At 39.6% G+C, this 16125-nt stretch overlaps 1 protein-coding gene across 3 annotated transcripts in view; it reads left to right on the forward strand.

Annotated features, from left to right (window-relative positions):
- The window catches only part of Sec24AB (Protein transport protein Sec24AB), a 201776-nt gene that overhangs the window by 21414 nt on the left and 164237 nt on the right, over positions 1-16125 (forward strand). For all 3 annotated transcript variants that reach the window (XM_067135817.2, XM_067135818.2, XM_067135819.2), the window contains exons 3-4: positions 312-497; positions 13402-15116. In XM_067135817.2, the coding sequence (XP_066991918.2) occupies positions 312-497; positions 13402-15116 (1901 nt within the window). The remainder of the gene's footprint in view (positions 1-311; positions 498-13401; positions 15117-16125) is intronic.

Raw genomic sequence — 16125 nt, forward strand, 5'->3', positions numbered from 1 at the left:
ACAGCTGCGTGCCCCTAACAGCACAGCCAACTTGCCTGGTATCTTAGATTTATAACTAGGTCTTAGGTATGCAGTTTTCTCATCCAGTATTTAACGAACCTGTTATGGCAAACTTTAATTTTAAAAATTGATTATATTATTTGATTATTATTAAATCATTGTGTGTGATTTTGTTGTTGTGAGATGTGCATGTGTTATTGTATGATGGTGAGGACAACATGAAACCAAGATGATGTATATTTTTATTTGAGCTGCTCTAGCCATGAATTGTATAACATAATTTTAAATTAGTGACTTGCTTGTGATTCTAGGCCTAGAAGATCGTTTAGATAATTCAAGATTGGTTGTAAATGGCCAGCCACCACAGCTGGGCAAGCCTCCCATGTTCACACCTTCAAAGACTGCTAGAGGATCGCTGATTGGTCAACAAATGACTAATTCTACTGGACCAGCAGCATCTAATGGGCCTCCTATGATGCATAATTATAGTACTCCTGGTAAGTGCAGTGCAGTATGGGATATTGCTTTAAAGATCTTGTGGAACTGTACCTATAAAATATGGTAAAACTTTAATGTGAAGTATCCAACATGGCAGCACATGTGTATTTGTGACACGTACTAAATTGTCTAGCAGTGACTGATCCTGTAAGCAAAGATTCATGACAATAATGGGAGGTATATAATAAAGAGCTTCTCACAGGGAGTACACTGGGACTGTTTTAACATGTTAGCTGTGTCTGGAAGGAGACAGATAATTGTATAATTCTAACCCCTTATGCTGTTAAGCAGACTGTTGATTTACTAATCACTCGCACATGCACGCGCGCGCACACAAACACACACACACCCACCCTTGTGTCAAGGACAGTAGAGTACATTCACGGTATCCCCTGCCTGTTGCAAGGGGGCGGGTGCCGTACCTGAGTCTGATAGGCTCCTGCTTTTATCTTTTCTATCTGACCTCCCTTGATCAACTCTTGTTATTTGACAACCCTGATGATAAGTGTGCAAGGCCTAGGGAGTCTTTCATTTTCACACCTTTTGTGGCCCTTTTCTTTTTCTGATACCTTCTTTGAAGAGTCAGATTTCTTCCTTTGTTCCTTCTGATTGATGTTCATAAAAGATGAGTGCCCATTTTTAGATCTTAAAACAGTAATCACTACCACTTCTGCCTCACTTTGCTTGGCACATACATTGAGAAACAGACTTAAATTAATTCTAACCACTTAAGTCTCACACGATTGCACTGGCATCCTATAGATCCTTGTCAAACTTACATCATAAGACACTGTTTATAAAGCCAGCATAATTAAGTATGCCACTGACATTTAACTGATCATTATGCTCAGATATAGAATATGGCCATAATCTTACGGAGGGTTGAATCTAAGATCAGCATCCATTGAAGATCAGTTTTGTTTTAGGAGGGGAAGAGACATGAGGGACACAATACTCTTGTTACGGTTAGTGATGGAGAAATGTCTAAGGAAGGGCAAGGACACTTACATTGCTTTTCTTGCTCTAGAGAAAGCATTTGACAAGGTTGAGTGGTGCTAGTTGTTACAAAAGCTAAATGAAGCACGAGTCAAAGTATGACAGGCAAGTTATCTGGAGCCTCTACCAAGAAGGACTGGCTGTGATAAGGTGTGGCAGACGTGGTCATGAAGCAATCACCAGACAAGTTGTAAGACAGGCATCTGTGCCCTCTCATCACTACTCTTCAATGGCTACATCCAGAAAGCTCTAGATGAGATGAGAGAGAAATTAAGGCAAAGGAGAGGGATTAAAATCCTAGGAGAGAAAATAGATGTGTTCAGGTTTGCAGATGGCATTACTGCAATAGCAGAGAGCGTGGTAGAGTTGAAGACATTGTTGGAAATAATGGACAGGACCTTCTAACTGTATACATGAAAATTAATACGGACAAGAGAAGGATACTCGTAAGTAGGCACCATACCTAAGCTGAAATAACTCTGTATGGGAAACATGTCCTCCTCTGCGAACCATGTGACCCTGCCGCGGTGGGGAGGCTTGCGTGTCCCAATGATGCAGATAGCCGAGCCGCAGGTGCAACCATATCGGATGGGTATCTGTTGAGAGACCAGACTAACGAATGGTTCATCGAAAGGGGGGTAGCAGCCTTTCGGTAGTTGCAAGAGCGGCAGTCTAGATGATTGACTGATACGGCCTTGTAATAATACTCAACATGGCTTAGCTGTGTTGATACTGCTACACGGCTGAAAGCAACGGGAAACTACAGCCGTAACTAACTCCCGAGGACATGCAGCTCTCTCTGTATGAATGATGTACTGATGATGGCTTCTTCCCTGGTAAAATATTCCGGAGGTAAACTAGTCCCCCGTTAAGGATCTCCGGGTGGGGACTACACGAGAGGGGGCGATCATCAGGAAGATGGATACTGACATTCTGCGAGTCGGAGCGTGGAATGTTAGAAGTTTGAATCGTTGTGGTAGGTTAGAGAATCTGAAAAGGGAGATGGATAGGCTAAAGTTAGATGTAGTTGGTATAAGTGAAGTATGTTGGCAGGAAGAACAAGATTTTTGTTCAGGCGACTACCGAATTATCAACACAAAAGCAAACAGGGGAAATGCAGGAGTTGGTTTAATAATGAATAAGAAAATAGGGCAGCGGGTAAGCTACTACGACCAGCATAGTGAAAGAATTATTGTCGTCAAGATAGACACCAAACCAATGCCCACCACAGTAGTGCAGGTCTATCTGCTTACTAGTTCAGCAAATGATGAAATTGAAAGAATATATGAGGAGATAGAAGATTTAATACAATATGTAAAAGGTGACTAGAATCTAATTGTGATGGGAGACTGGAATGCAGTGGTAGGCCAAGGAAGAAAAGGTAGTACAGTAGGAGAATTTGGATTGGGACAAAGAAACGAAAGAGAAAGTCGGCTGGTTGAATTCTGCACTGATCATAATTTAGTCCTTGCCAGTACTTGGTTCAAACACCACAAACGATGGCTGTATACGTGGACGAGACCTGGAGACACTGGAAGGTATCAAATAGACTTCATTATGATTAGGCAGAGATTCAGAAACCAGGTGTTGGATTGCAAAACTTTCCCAGGAGCAGACGTGGACTCTGACCACAACTTGTTGGTCATGAAATGCCATCTGAAGTTGAAGAAATTGAAGAAAGGAAAGAATGCAAAAAGATGGGATCTAGACAAGTTGAAAGAAAAGAGTGTGAGGGATTGTTTCACGGAACATGTTGCACAAGGACTAAATGAAAAGGCTGAAGGAAACACTATAGAGGAAGAGTGGAGAGCCATGAAAAATGAAGTCAGTAGGGCTGCTGAAGAAATGTTAGGAAGGAAGAAAAGATCAACTAAGAATCAGTGGATAACTCAGGAGATACTAGACCTAATTGATGAAAGACGAAAATACAAGAATGCTAGAAATGAAGAGCGCAGAAAAGAATACAGGCGATTAAAGAATGAAGTGGATAGAAAGTGCAAGATAGCTAAGGAAGAATGGCTGAAGGAGAAGTGCAAGGATGTCGAAGGCTGTATGGTCCTGGGAAAGGTAGATGCTGCATAGAGGAAAATCAAGGAAACCTTTGGAGAAAGGAAATCTAGGTGTATAAATATTAAGAGCTCAGATGGAAAGCCACTTCTAGGGAAAGAAGACAAAGCAGAAAGATGGCAGGAGCATATCCAACAGTTGTATCAAGGTAAAGATGTAGATAATTTAGTTCTGGAACATGAAGAGGCTGTTGATGCTGATGAAATGGGAGACCCAATTTTGAGGTCAGAGTTTGACAGAGGTGTGAGTGACCTAAATAGGAACAAGGCATCTGGAATTGATGATATTCCCTCTGAATTACTGACTGCCTTAGGAGAAACCAGCATGGCAAGGTTATTTCATTTAGTGTGCAAGATGTATGAGACAGGAGAAGTCCCATCCGATTTTCAGCAGAATGTTGTTATACCTATTCCCAAGAAAGCCAGTGCTGACAGGTGTGAAAACTACTGCACCATTAGTTTAGTATCTCATGCCTGCAAAATTTTAACGCACATTATTTACAGTAGAACGGAAAAACAAGTCGAAGTTGAGTTGGGAGAAGATCAATTTGGCTTCAGAAGAAATGTAGGAACACGTGAAGCAATCCTGACTTTACGTCTGATCTTAGAGGATCGAATCAAGAAGGACAAGCCCACGTACATGGCATTCGTAGATCTAGAAAAGGCATTCGATAATGTTGATTGGACCAAGCTATTTATGATTCTGAAGATGATAGGGATCAGATACCGAGAACGAAGAATTATCTACAATCTGTATAAAAATCAGTCTGCGGTGATAAGAATCGAGGGCTTTGAAAAAGAAGCAGCAATCCAGAAAGGAGTGAGGCAAGGCTGCAGTTTGTCCCCCCTCCTTTTCAATGTTTACATAGAACAGGCAGTAAAGAAAATCAAAGATAAATTTGAAAGGGGAATCACAGTCCAAGGAGAGGAAATCAAAACCTTGAGATTTGCCGATGATATTGTCATTTTATCTGAGACTGCAGAAGATCTCAAGAAGTTGCTGAATGGTATGAACGAGTCTTGGGTAAGGAGTACAAGATGAAAGTAAATAAGTCCAAAACAAAAGTAATGGAGTGCAGTCGAACGAAGGCAGGTGATGTAGGAAATATTAGATTAGGAAACGAAGTCTTAAAGGAATTAGATGAATATTGTTACTTGGGTAGTAAAATAACTAACGATGGCAGAAGTAAGGAGGACATAAAATGCAGACTAGCACAAGCAAGGAAGAGCTTTCTTAAGAAAATAAATATGCTCACTTCAAACATTGATATCGGAATTAGAAAGATATTTTTGAAGACTTTCATGTAGAGCGTGGCATTGTATAGAAGTGAAACATGGACGATAACTAGCTCAGAAAGAAAGATAATAGAAGCTTTTGAAATGTGGTGTTACAGAAGAATGCTGAAGGTGAGATGGATAGATCGAATCACGAATGAAGAGATACTGAATCGAATTGGTGAGAGAAGATCGATTTGGCTAAATTTGACGAGAAGAAGAGATGGAATGATAGGACACATCTTAAGACACCCAGGACTTGTTCAGTTGGTTTTTGAAGGAAGTGTAGGTGGTAAGAACAGTAGGGGTAGACCAAGGTATGAATATGACAAGCAGATTAGAGCAGATGTAGGATGCAATAGTTACGTAGAAATGAAAAGGTTAGCACATGATAGGTTGGCATGGATAGCTGCATCAAACCATTCTGTGGACTGATGACTCAAACAACAAGAACAACGGGAAACATGTCGTTAATGTTGAAGAATTTACTTAGGAAGCAAAATAACAGCTGATAATAGAAATAAACGATCCAGTTAGCAGAATTAACCGAGCAAGGACAGTCTTCAATAAGCAAGTAAAGCTCTTCATATCTCACATCATCAACTTGAGACTGAGAAAACAACTGATCAAGACATAAGTGTGTGGAGCTTGTTCTGCTACGGAAGTGAGACCTAGGTACCAGGTGTGACAGACAGAAGAAGAATCAAAGCATTGAAGTAATGGTGTTACAGGAGAATGCTGAATATATCCTGGACAGACAGAGTTAGCAACCAAGAAGTACTGAGAAGAATAGGAGAGATACCATGCTTGACACAGTCAAGCAAAAGAAGAAACTTCTGGATTGTACACATAATGAGGCATGGGACTCTACTGGCCACGATCTTGGAGGGTTTTGTAGAGGGAAGAAGTTTTAGAGGTTGATTAGGCTGAATTGCATTGGGCAACTAACTAATAGAGGAGCTGGGCTGCCAATCTTATGTGGAGCTTAAGAGAGTGGTGCGAGTTTGGAGAACTGTTACCAACCTCAGAGTTGACAACCTTAGAAGATATACTATATACACATGTGCAACACATATCTTTCATACTATATACACATGTGCAACACATATCTTTCCAGCCATAATTTTAAGGAGTTTAAGATCGACACTTTAATCACCGAAGATCAGTTTTGTTTTAGGAGGGGGGAAGCATGGTTGACATAATACTGTCGTCGTGGCTAGTGCTGAAGAAACTTTAGTCATATAATGGTGGCTATCATTGCAGGCTGGATTTTTTTTTTAAAAGAAAATGTAAAAGAAGGTTTGAGCGGGAGCCCAGATGACTTTTCTGACTATCCAAGGACTCGAACCAGATAAGGTTTTGTCATATTAATTGTGCCAGTAGCACCAGAATTACATTTGTATTTCAGCATAGAAAAAAGCTTTTAGAAAGGTAAAAGGTTTGTGATAGGTGAGTGACATCATCACTAGCGTCTTCATGAGGCAACCATGATGTGGCGATAATATGCAAGCTTCTTACCCAGAGTTCCAGGGTTTGATTCTTAGCCATCCAAGGACTTTAATTCTGAAGGGAGGGCTGGAATAGAATTCACTGAGTCTCATGAGACCATATCATCGTTGCACCTAGAAAAAACACTGTGATAATGTTTCATAATAATAATAATGTTATTTGCTTTACGTCCCACTAACTACTTTTATGGTTTTTGGAGACGCCGAGCTGCCAGAATTTAGTCCCGCAGGAGTTCTTTTACGTGCCAATAAATCTACCGACACGAGGCTGACGTATTTGAGCACCTTCAAATACCACCGGACTGAGCCAGGATCGAACCTGCCAAGTTGGGCTCAGAAGGTGAGCACCTCAAGTGTCTGAGCCACTCAGTCTGGCGATAATGTTTCAGCTTAGAACTCTAACCAGAAAGGGTCTGTCATCTAAGGTTCAGTATTGCATGAGTTATTTCAAATTTTCGTTGTAAGCGATACATGTGCTACGAATCAGTATTTCTCACCTCAACATCGTTGTATAACGGTATTTCGAGGTGCAACAACAATATGAATGGCACAGGACCCAGTTGCAATAGTCAAGCAATGCAGTCAAGAATATTGCCATGCTAACCCTGTTGCACTTAATTATCTGTAGGCCAATTGGCTAGGCAACAAGTTGTCTTGGCACACCAAGGCCTTTAGATGGTTGTTGTACAAAAGGTTTGTTTTTGGTCATTGGACTTATCAAAAGAAATGAAGAGTGTTGTGCTGTCAAAGCTTAAGTGGCAGAAAGAGAAGCTTTGAGACCTAGGCTGTTGAAGTTCCTGGTATGATGTTATCCTTCTGGCATATTTTGTAACGTATTGGTGGTTCCTTAGTTCTTGTAACTTTTTAACATTTTTTATTGCTAGTGAATTCATACATAGGACTGGTTGTTACTGACAGCAGATGCCGCAGCAGCAGTAGTAGTATTATCGTTGGCTGAAGTGAATGCCTTGTCATTACAGAATATGTCTAGATCTTGGCTCCAATAGCGGTCATTCAAAATAATATTGTGTAGGCCTACATTAAAATAATTTAAAATCACAGGTAAGCTTAATTTTGGCAATACAGTTAAATATGGATGTACCTTCCTTATTTTCTCATTAATTACTACTGATGGTCATGTTGCCAGATCCATGGACTAGGGGTTGTCAGCCTATTTCTGGGGACTGATTTGAGTTCCACTCAGTGTATGTGAGAATGAGAACAATTGAGTAGTTACCTGATGGTGAGATAGTGGCCCTGGTGTAGGAAGATAATGGTTAAAAGAATTCTTCATGCCGACTATGTGTCACCTCGTAATCTCCAGGCCTTTGGGCTGAGCAGCAGTTGCTTGGTAGATAAAGATCCATCAGGGCTGTATTGCCATAGGGCTGTTTGTCTTTTTGGTAGTGATATTCTTTGAAATAGCTTCATAATATAGATGAATGTGAGTGTCTTGTATTTCAATCACCATTATCTGCGTTTGGGGCTGTTGCCCAGGTAGCAGATTCCTTAAGAGTCCTTTACCTAGTCTGTTCTTAAATGATTTCAGAGAAGTAAAATAATCAAACATCTCCCTTCTTTAAATTATTCATATCACTAATTCCTCTTCATCATCATCATCATCATCATCATTATTTCCCATTATCCAGCTGTAGGAGGTTAGGGGCAAATATAGTTTCTCTCCACTTCGGTCTTCCCACCACTCCTTCTTCAACAGTGTGTCCCTGTCTAGGTTTCTTTCTCTAATACTGCGTTGGATTGTTTCCTTCCATCTCAATCTTGGTCATCTGCGGCCTCTCCTTCCTTGAATTTGCATTTCCATCACCTTTTATTGGCATTCATCACTCATTTGCTTTATGTACCCAAACCATTTTAGTCGGCTCTTCTCTATTCTATAATCCATTTTTTCCACTCCATTTTCTTCCCATATTTTCTCATTCCTTATTTTCTCTCTTCTACTCTTCTGTATCATACTCCTCAAGAACTTCATTTCAGTTGCCTGTATTCGATTCTCATCCTTCTTTGTCATTGACCAAGTTTCTGCTCCGTAACTTGTTATGGGTACGTAATACATCTTGTACATAGTATCCTTTGCTTCCATTGGCACATCTTTGTCCCATAACATGTTTCTTACACTATGATAGAACAGCTTCCTGCTTGAATCCTCTTACTAATTTCAGCATCTTGTCGAGCATTCTCCATTAATTCCTCTCCCTCTAAAGGAATATTTGCTGCAATTTGTCCTTTTGAATCCCAACTTTATCTTCATTTTATTATCTTTTCTACTCTTAAAAACCTCTCTCAAGCCTATTCATCTTCTAATGTCATTCCAAGCCATCTCCGTTTCATCACTGACAGCTCGGAATATTCTGCTTAGTTGAGTAGTTTTTCTCCTTACTTCCAAGTCTTCCCAGCCCAAAGTTTGTAGCATTAACACTATTCATTTGTCAGAAATTACCCAGAACAAATCGTGCTGCTTTCTTTTGTATTTTTTCCAGTTCTTGTATCAAGTAATCCTGGTGAGGATCCCTTACACTAGAACCGTACTCTGATTGGGGGTCTTACCAGTGACTTTACATCCTTACTACAACCTCTAAATACCCTCATACTATATGAGCCCTTATTTACAATTTCATTTATGTAATTACCTCAATGAAGATCTTTCCTTATATTAACAACTAGATACTTTCAGTAATCCTCATGAGTTACTGCCATCCCATCAATACAGTAATTAAGACTTGTGAAGACTTCTCCTCTTTGTGAAACTTACAACCTGACCCTGTTAACCATCATACCATTGCTTGTTGTCCATCTCACAACTTTGTCAAGATCTTTGCTCACAATCTTGTAAATTATTTATTACTCCATACAGTATAACATTATCCATAAATAGCCTTATCTGTGATTCCAGTTCCTTACTCGTATCATTTCTATAGGCTATATGTGTGCGTGCATAAGAAAAGGGACCACTTCTTGGTCAACAGTTCACGAAATGGAAGAAACCACTCAAGAGAGTAAAATGTTGAATTTTCGTTTTTGATACCTATGTATTGCTTAGACCGTCATCTACTCACTGCATGAATTTAAAAGCCCTCTGACAATAATCACTGCTAAAACATGAGGTTTATTTAATACTAAGAAAAGGGACCATTTTTCACATCGTAAGTGGGGCTCTACACACTTGCTCACGCTCATAGGTGCGCAAGCGTAAAATATGAGGAGCCGGATATCTCATGATAAATAAACCCTAGCTGGGCACTTTTAATAATAAAGGTAATAGGTTTCATGAACATCCTGTCTGCTTCAAACATTTCCAATACCAGTGCAGTCTTTCAGTGTATTTCATACTGTAGAGAAGTGTGCGATGAATGTGTTAGTACGAAACCCGCCAATGACGACAGCTGCTAAGAGAAAAAATTATGACAGGAAAGAAACTTACACAATTTATTAAATTTATTAAAGACTTCTCAGATAAAATCTATTCCTTTTGATGATCGTAAACATGCAGTCGACTTTATGAATAATTTCAGTGAACAAAATGCACTTGTCATGCCAGGCCGGATCACTACAAAACGAAAAAGTGATCTCATGCTTCTCCCAACCAGCATGTCTAAGAAATAGGTTCATACATTATACTCTGACAGTTGTAAATCATTAGAGTGAATTCCTGTATCACTCTCGTCCTGGTATCCCATCTGGCGTACATTTTGCAGTTACATAGTAGTTCAGAAACCTAAGACTGATCTTTGTATGACTTGTAGAAACAATTAAACTGTAATAGGGAAACTGTCAATTATGGAGGAGGAGGAAAAAAGAAATCTGATGGAGAAGGCTATACAACATCTTAATCATGTCCAAGCAGAGCGGACTGCTTATAAAAACACCATAGACAGTTGTAGACAACTGGAAACTCCATTGTCTCTTGAGCCACATAGCCGTAACACATACAAAGGCACAATACATTATAGTTTTAATTTTGCCCAGCAGGTGCACTTACCATACGATCTGCAACAAGTAGGACCTATTTTCTTTCTTAACGGCTACAAAGTGGGTCTCTTTGGTGTTGCGTGTGAACCACTTAACAAATCTGTTTTGTACATTATTCCAGAAGCTTGTATTGCGGGTAAAGGAATAAATACTGTCTTATCTCTTATACATCACTTCTTGGAAAATTTTTCAGTAGGTGAGGAGCATCTAAAATTCCATGCTGATAACTGTGTTGGGCAAAATAAAAGTATCTTAATGAGATACCTTATGTGGAGATTTATGACAAGAAAGAGCAGCAGTTGGAAAAATTTCATTTTTGTCAGTGGGACACACGAAATTTCAACCTGATTTGTATTTTGGTTGTTTCAAAGAGAGCATTCCGGAAAAATGAAAGTTAAGTTATTGAAGATGTAATTAATGTTGCCCGTAAAAGTTGTCAGGTTTCTAGCTCTATTATTCCTGTCGCTGTTGGCACAGAATCCGGAAATGTAACAATTCCTACTTATGACTGGCAAAACAAGTTCTGTGCTGGAATGAAAAACATTCCACAAATAGCCCAGATACATCACTTTGTGTATATGAAAGAGCACCCTGGTGTAGTGTTGACAAAGAAATCCCTAGTTTCTGACGAAGTACCCTACGCCATCCTTCCAGAAGATCCGCTGCCTTGATTTCAGTGACCTACAAGTCATCAAACCTCAAGGAATTAGCATCGATAGAAAAAAATTAGACCCTTCGTATCAGAAGATAAGAAAGATATACTATGTCCTGCTGTAACACCAATAATTACACCATCATCACCTTCAAAAAGTGTAACGCCTAAGAAAACAAGTAAGGCTCAGAAGAGAAAATAACCAACTCTGAGAAAATTCTCCCCAAGGTCTCGATCCACCTGCAGCTACTGTGGAGAGGCAGGACATCGGACCCAGACGATGAAAGGGCATATAATATGCCCAAAATGCAGGGTTCAGCATGAATAACTGATATTCCTGTCTTATGCTGGCTGTGATTAACAATCATTAAGGTATGTGATAATTTTTGTAAAGTGCAGTAGTGTTGCAATTAGTTGTCTTCAGTGACCTTCTGCAAGTCAGATCTCCACGAAAAAATTAGACCGTAAATAATATCTGTTGGTAATTTTCATTAAAAAATTCTATGTCAGAATACCGGTGAACATGAAAATGTAAATGCCAGCATAACTTTCAAATAGTTTAGAAGTTATTTGTGTCATAGAGCAACCAAATTTTTAAACAGCTTTACTGAAAAGTAATGAAATCTTTTGCCGTAACATTACATGCTAATTTAAGGCCTTAATTTCTTTTGGAGGCATTCGATTCAATTACTTGATATTAGTTACATATTATGGAACACGACAGTACCTTTATCTCAATACCCAACATGTGGTGCCTTTTCATATGCACGCACACATATAAGAAAACAGAGGTGTAGGCTTAATACAAAATACAGAAGGCAGTGATTTAAGAAAAGAAAGGGAACCAACATCTGTCTCTAACTAGTTCACGTGCTAGTAGTAGTCAGCTATATTTGCCTATCTGCCGATAGGCAGCTTAAGAATGCAACTGGAAGTACAAACACACATTTTACTATGCCATGTGTGAAACAGCGTTAGGTTCCATGGTATGTATTACTACGTTTTTGTACAACAGTATTTTTATAAACGTTTGCATTTTTAGGATGCTAGTTAATAAGACTTTTTTTTCAGGGGATAACGTGCATTTAAGTATGGACGGAAGATGGTTAATAGCCTAGTGTTCTTAGAGATCTTTAGCTGAAACCTGAATGGGCAACATATAAGAACTGCCAAATATTTTCTCTGTAACCCAATTTTCTTTTAGATTTACATAGTTGGTGTATTAGAATGGTTTAAACATTTTATGCCAATTTGAATAAATCATTTAACTTCAAGTGCATTGGTTAAATTAATTTTTTCCTATTTTATAACTAATTTCATAGAGTTGAGTAAATGAAGCAAAGTAAGGGCTGGAAATAGTCTACCAGCATTTTAAAATGCAAGATTGATTGATTACAATTTTTGTTAATACATTAAAAAAAATATTTCTTTCACACTTTTGAAGAGAACAGTGTGTCATATAATAACATTTTAGATATTAATCATTATTAAAGTGTTTCTGACTTATATAAATTTCTCTTGACGTATGAATTCTTTTTCCTTTGGTTATACACATTGATATTGGAAATCAAGAAATCTATATTTACTTCTTTTATTCTCTATTTTTTTTTTTTTTTTTTTGCATGGGGAATATAAATTACATAGAACGTCCCTAGGTGTCTTGCTTAGAGATATCATTTTCCTGGTGCTTTTTCCCGCACACTAGCAGCGTCCGCTTCTCATGGCGTGCATTTATAGACCTTGTATCTTTTGGGGTTTTGCTGTGAGAAAGAGGACGCTGAGCAAATTTTTCATAAAACAAAGATTTCATGTATGGCTTTTAGTGCCGGGAGTATCCGAGGATGTGTTCGGCTTGCCTGGTGCAGGTCTTTCTTTTTCTATTTGTCACTCGTGGGCAACCTGTGCATCTGGATGTGGGGGGATGATGATGATGATGTTAGGAGAGGGTGAAACCTTGTTTCTGCACATAGTGTACTCCTATTGAATTACATTGAGCGATCTGCTCGAGGCTTAATGTCCTCATCCAACAGATGAATCAGCTGCGTCATATGCCCTCTCTTCATATGAACATTGTGGAGAGGTTTGGAATTGAATCCAGCCTTTTGGCATGGAATGTTGTGATTATAAATTGTATACCACCACCTCTCTTACCCTGCCGGGCTATGTTCTGATGGTGAAAATGTTTTTCACCAACCAGCTAATCACGCATTAATGATTGTGGCCACCAGGCAGGCTGTTTCCTACAGTTTACCTCTTTTACATGGCAAAAACTCAAAAGATATGTCTGTAGGAGGCATTGTTTATTAATAGTGTAGATGTATTGTGGTTGATCATTGTCTCCTGATTTTTTTGTTTTTTTGCTCAGTGCAACAACTTTCCTTTCCTTATCTCAGCACATAATTAATTTTTTTTTTTGCAGGCAGCTTATCATCTCATTCTTCAAGGAATGCTTCGCCTACTCCACCTGGCCGCCATGGTGGAGTCAGCCAGTCAATGGAGAACTTATCACTTTCAAATCCTGTTTCAAATAATCACTCTTCACAACATGGAAATGCTATGGATATGCCGTTAACTGCTCAGCAACAATCGTCTAACGATGTGTTAGCCAGAAGGACATTATCTCCTCTGTCACCAATGGGAGGTAGTCAAACCCTTTCACAAACTGGTTCTGTTGGCATGAATTCTCAGACTCCATCTAGTTATCAGGGAACTGTTGGCAATCAGTACCTGCATGGAAACAAAAGCAGTGCTGCAATATTAACAAACAGCACAGAACCTTCGAAGCCTGGATCATTTCCTATTAATTCTCACAACCTTCATGAAAACATTCCATCTCAAGGCAGTGGCATCAGTCAACATGACCACAGAGGAGTTCTGCCAACTGTAGATTCTAGAAATAGTGCATCTACTGATAAAACTTCTCTCAACTCAGTTCAGCATTCCCCTTTAAGTTTATCATCTAATATGAGTCAAACATCTCAAGTACACACACAACCATTAGCATCATCTCAGACGTCTGTGAATGGCCCTGCTTCTTCGTATATGCCACACAAAAGCATGTATCCATCTCCACAGCCTGGTGTTTTGCCTCCAGTATCACGAACTAATACTCAGGGAACATTGCCATTAACTCCTGTAAGTCAACAGGGACATTTTACGAATTTAAGAACTTCAGTTCTTCCTCCAAACACTCCAGCTAACACAAAACCCTCACTACCACCAGGAAGCCAATTCGGGCAAAATTCTGGTGTACTTTTGAATTCTGGTAGTGGTAATCCTTCACTGAAGAACCCTGCTGTTCCATTCAGTGGAGCAAACCCAGGTGTAATGAAAGCACCTATTCCATCAATGAGCCAACCACATCAGTTTCGTGGCTCACCTGCAGGAAATGCATGGGGTGTTGGACAACCACCTGTTTCTCAAGCTATGCAGTATCCTGGTATGCCTCCTGGAAGTAGTTCACCTTCAGGGTCAGTTCAGCAGGCTTCATTTGTTGGTTCTGGCTCTACACCGGGTAATTCTTTGGCACAATATCCAGGAATGTCACCTGCAAGTCATTCAGGACAATCTCTTCCAGCACAGTATCCACCAAGTGCCTCAGGACATCCCTCCTCAACCAACAACATACCAGCCCACCCTGGTATGCCACCAACAAGTATAGGTGGATTTAATCAGATTCCAGGTAACCAACAGGTCCATTACCCTGGCCTGCCTACGTCAAGTGCCTCAGGACTTAAACAACCTCCCATCAGCCAGCAAGCCATTGGTCCTAGTCAGCATTCAAGGAGTCAGTTATCTCAGTATCCCAGTATGCCACCATCCAGTTTGGGACAGACTCCGCCTAACAGTCAACCTGCACGATATCCGGGTATGCCACCTCCTCCTGTTGCCACGACTTCTGGGCCTAGTCAGCTACCGCCTTCTAGTCACTCATCACAGATTCCTGGAACATCACAACCAAGTGTTCCATCATCAAGCCAGTCTGCAACAAGTGTAATGGCACCTGTTAGTCAATATCCTGGTATGCCACCTATGCCGGGTCAGGGATATTCACAATCTGGAATGCCACCTGTTTCAAGTTCTGGCTATCAAAGTGGGGATGCTTATTCCTCATCCAGAAGATACCCTCAGCAGGTAAGATTCTCAGTTGTTACTGCATTAGTTTAAATTAAGTCACTCTTATGTTATTATTGTTTATAAATGCTGCCTGATGAAGAAAATGTCTAGGATGCATATCTGGGCAATTCATTGGGACTAGGAACTGGGAAGAGTATCCTGAAAGTTGAAATATCAGGTAGCATTCCATCATTCTGTTGGTGAAGGTTCATGCGTATAATTATCAAATCATCATGACCTCTCAGCTTTCGGTTTCTAACTCAAGACTCGTGGATGCTAAGTCTTCAGAGATAAATTTTTTTTTGATAGTTCTGAAACAAAAACAAAAGAACAAAAATATTGAATATCAACAAATTAAAAATGTCAAATATCCTGTAGAATTGGAAATGTGTATACCGTACTGTTACAATGAGAATGATCAAGATATTGGCATTAAAGAGTGGAGGATCCTTCTGTATATCATTGCTCATGGTAATTAAAGTTGCTGCCTCTGTGAATCATAGAAATTGTGACCAAACTTTGATCCCAGGGGAGGAGTTACTTTTGAAGGGTTAACAAGAATATTGGCTCTCCACTTTGTAATATTGTTGGTATGTTAAAGGTGTTTGATGTGCAATCTACATTCACCTGATAATATTAACTTAACCCCAAAAATCATCCAGTAGATCTTATCAGAAGTGTTTAGACACCTATTTGAAACTGTCCTCTTAACTTTTCCTTCGATATGCTTCTCGGTAATGGTCATGAATATGGGGCCTTTATTGCAGCTCAAACATTGCAGAGGAGACTTACCTACCATGCGAATGTATCTCGGGTAATGGCAGACCATTCTTCCTGCAGTGCTGGAACAGGTATAGTTAATGATGTGAGTAGTTGGGGTCTGGAGCAATGTCTCTGTTCTAGTTCATTCTAGAGGTGTTCTAAGGATTGAGTTCGAAGCTCGATATCTGGAACCTTATTGTTCTCACGAACAGACCCTGCTTTGTGGCAAGAATCACTATCATGTTGTTGAAAAACACAAGTGATC

The sequence above is a fragment of the Anabrus simplex genome, chromosome 1 (genome assembly GCF_040414725.1).
Source record: "Anabrus simplex isolate iqAnaSimp1 chromosome 1, ASM4041472v1, whole genome shotgun sequence".
Classification (NCBI taxonomy): Eukaryota; Metazoa; Arthropoda; class Insecta; order Orthoptera; family Tettigoniidae; genus Anabrus; species Anabrus simplex.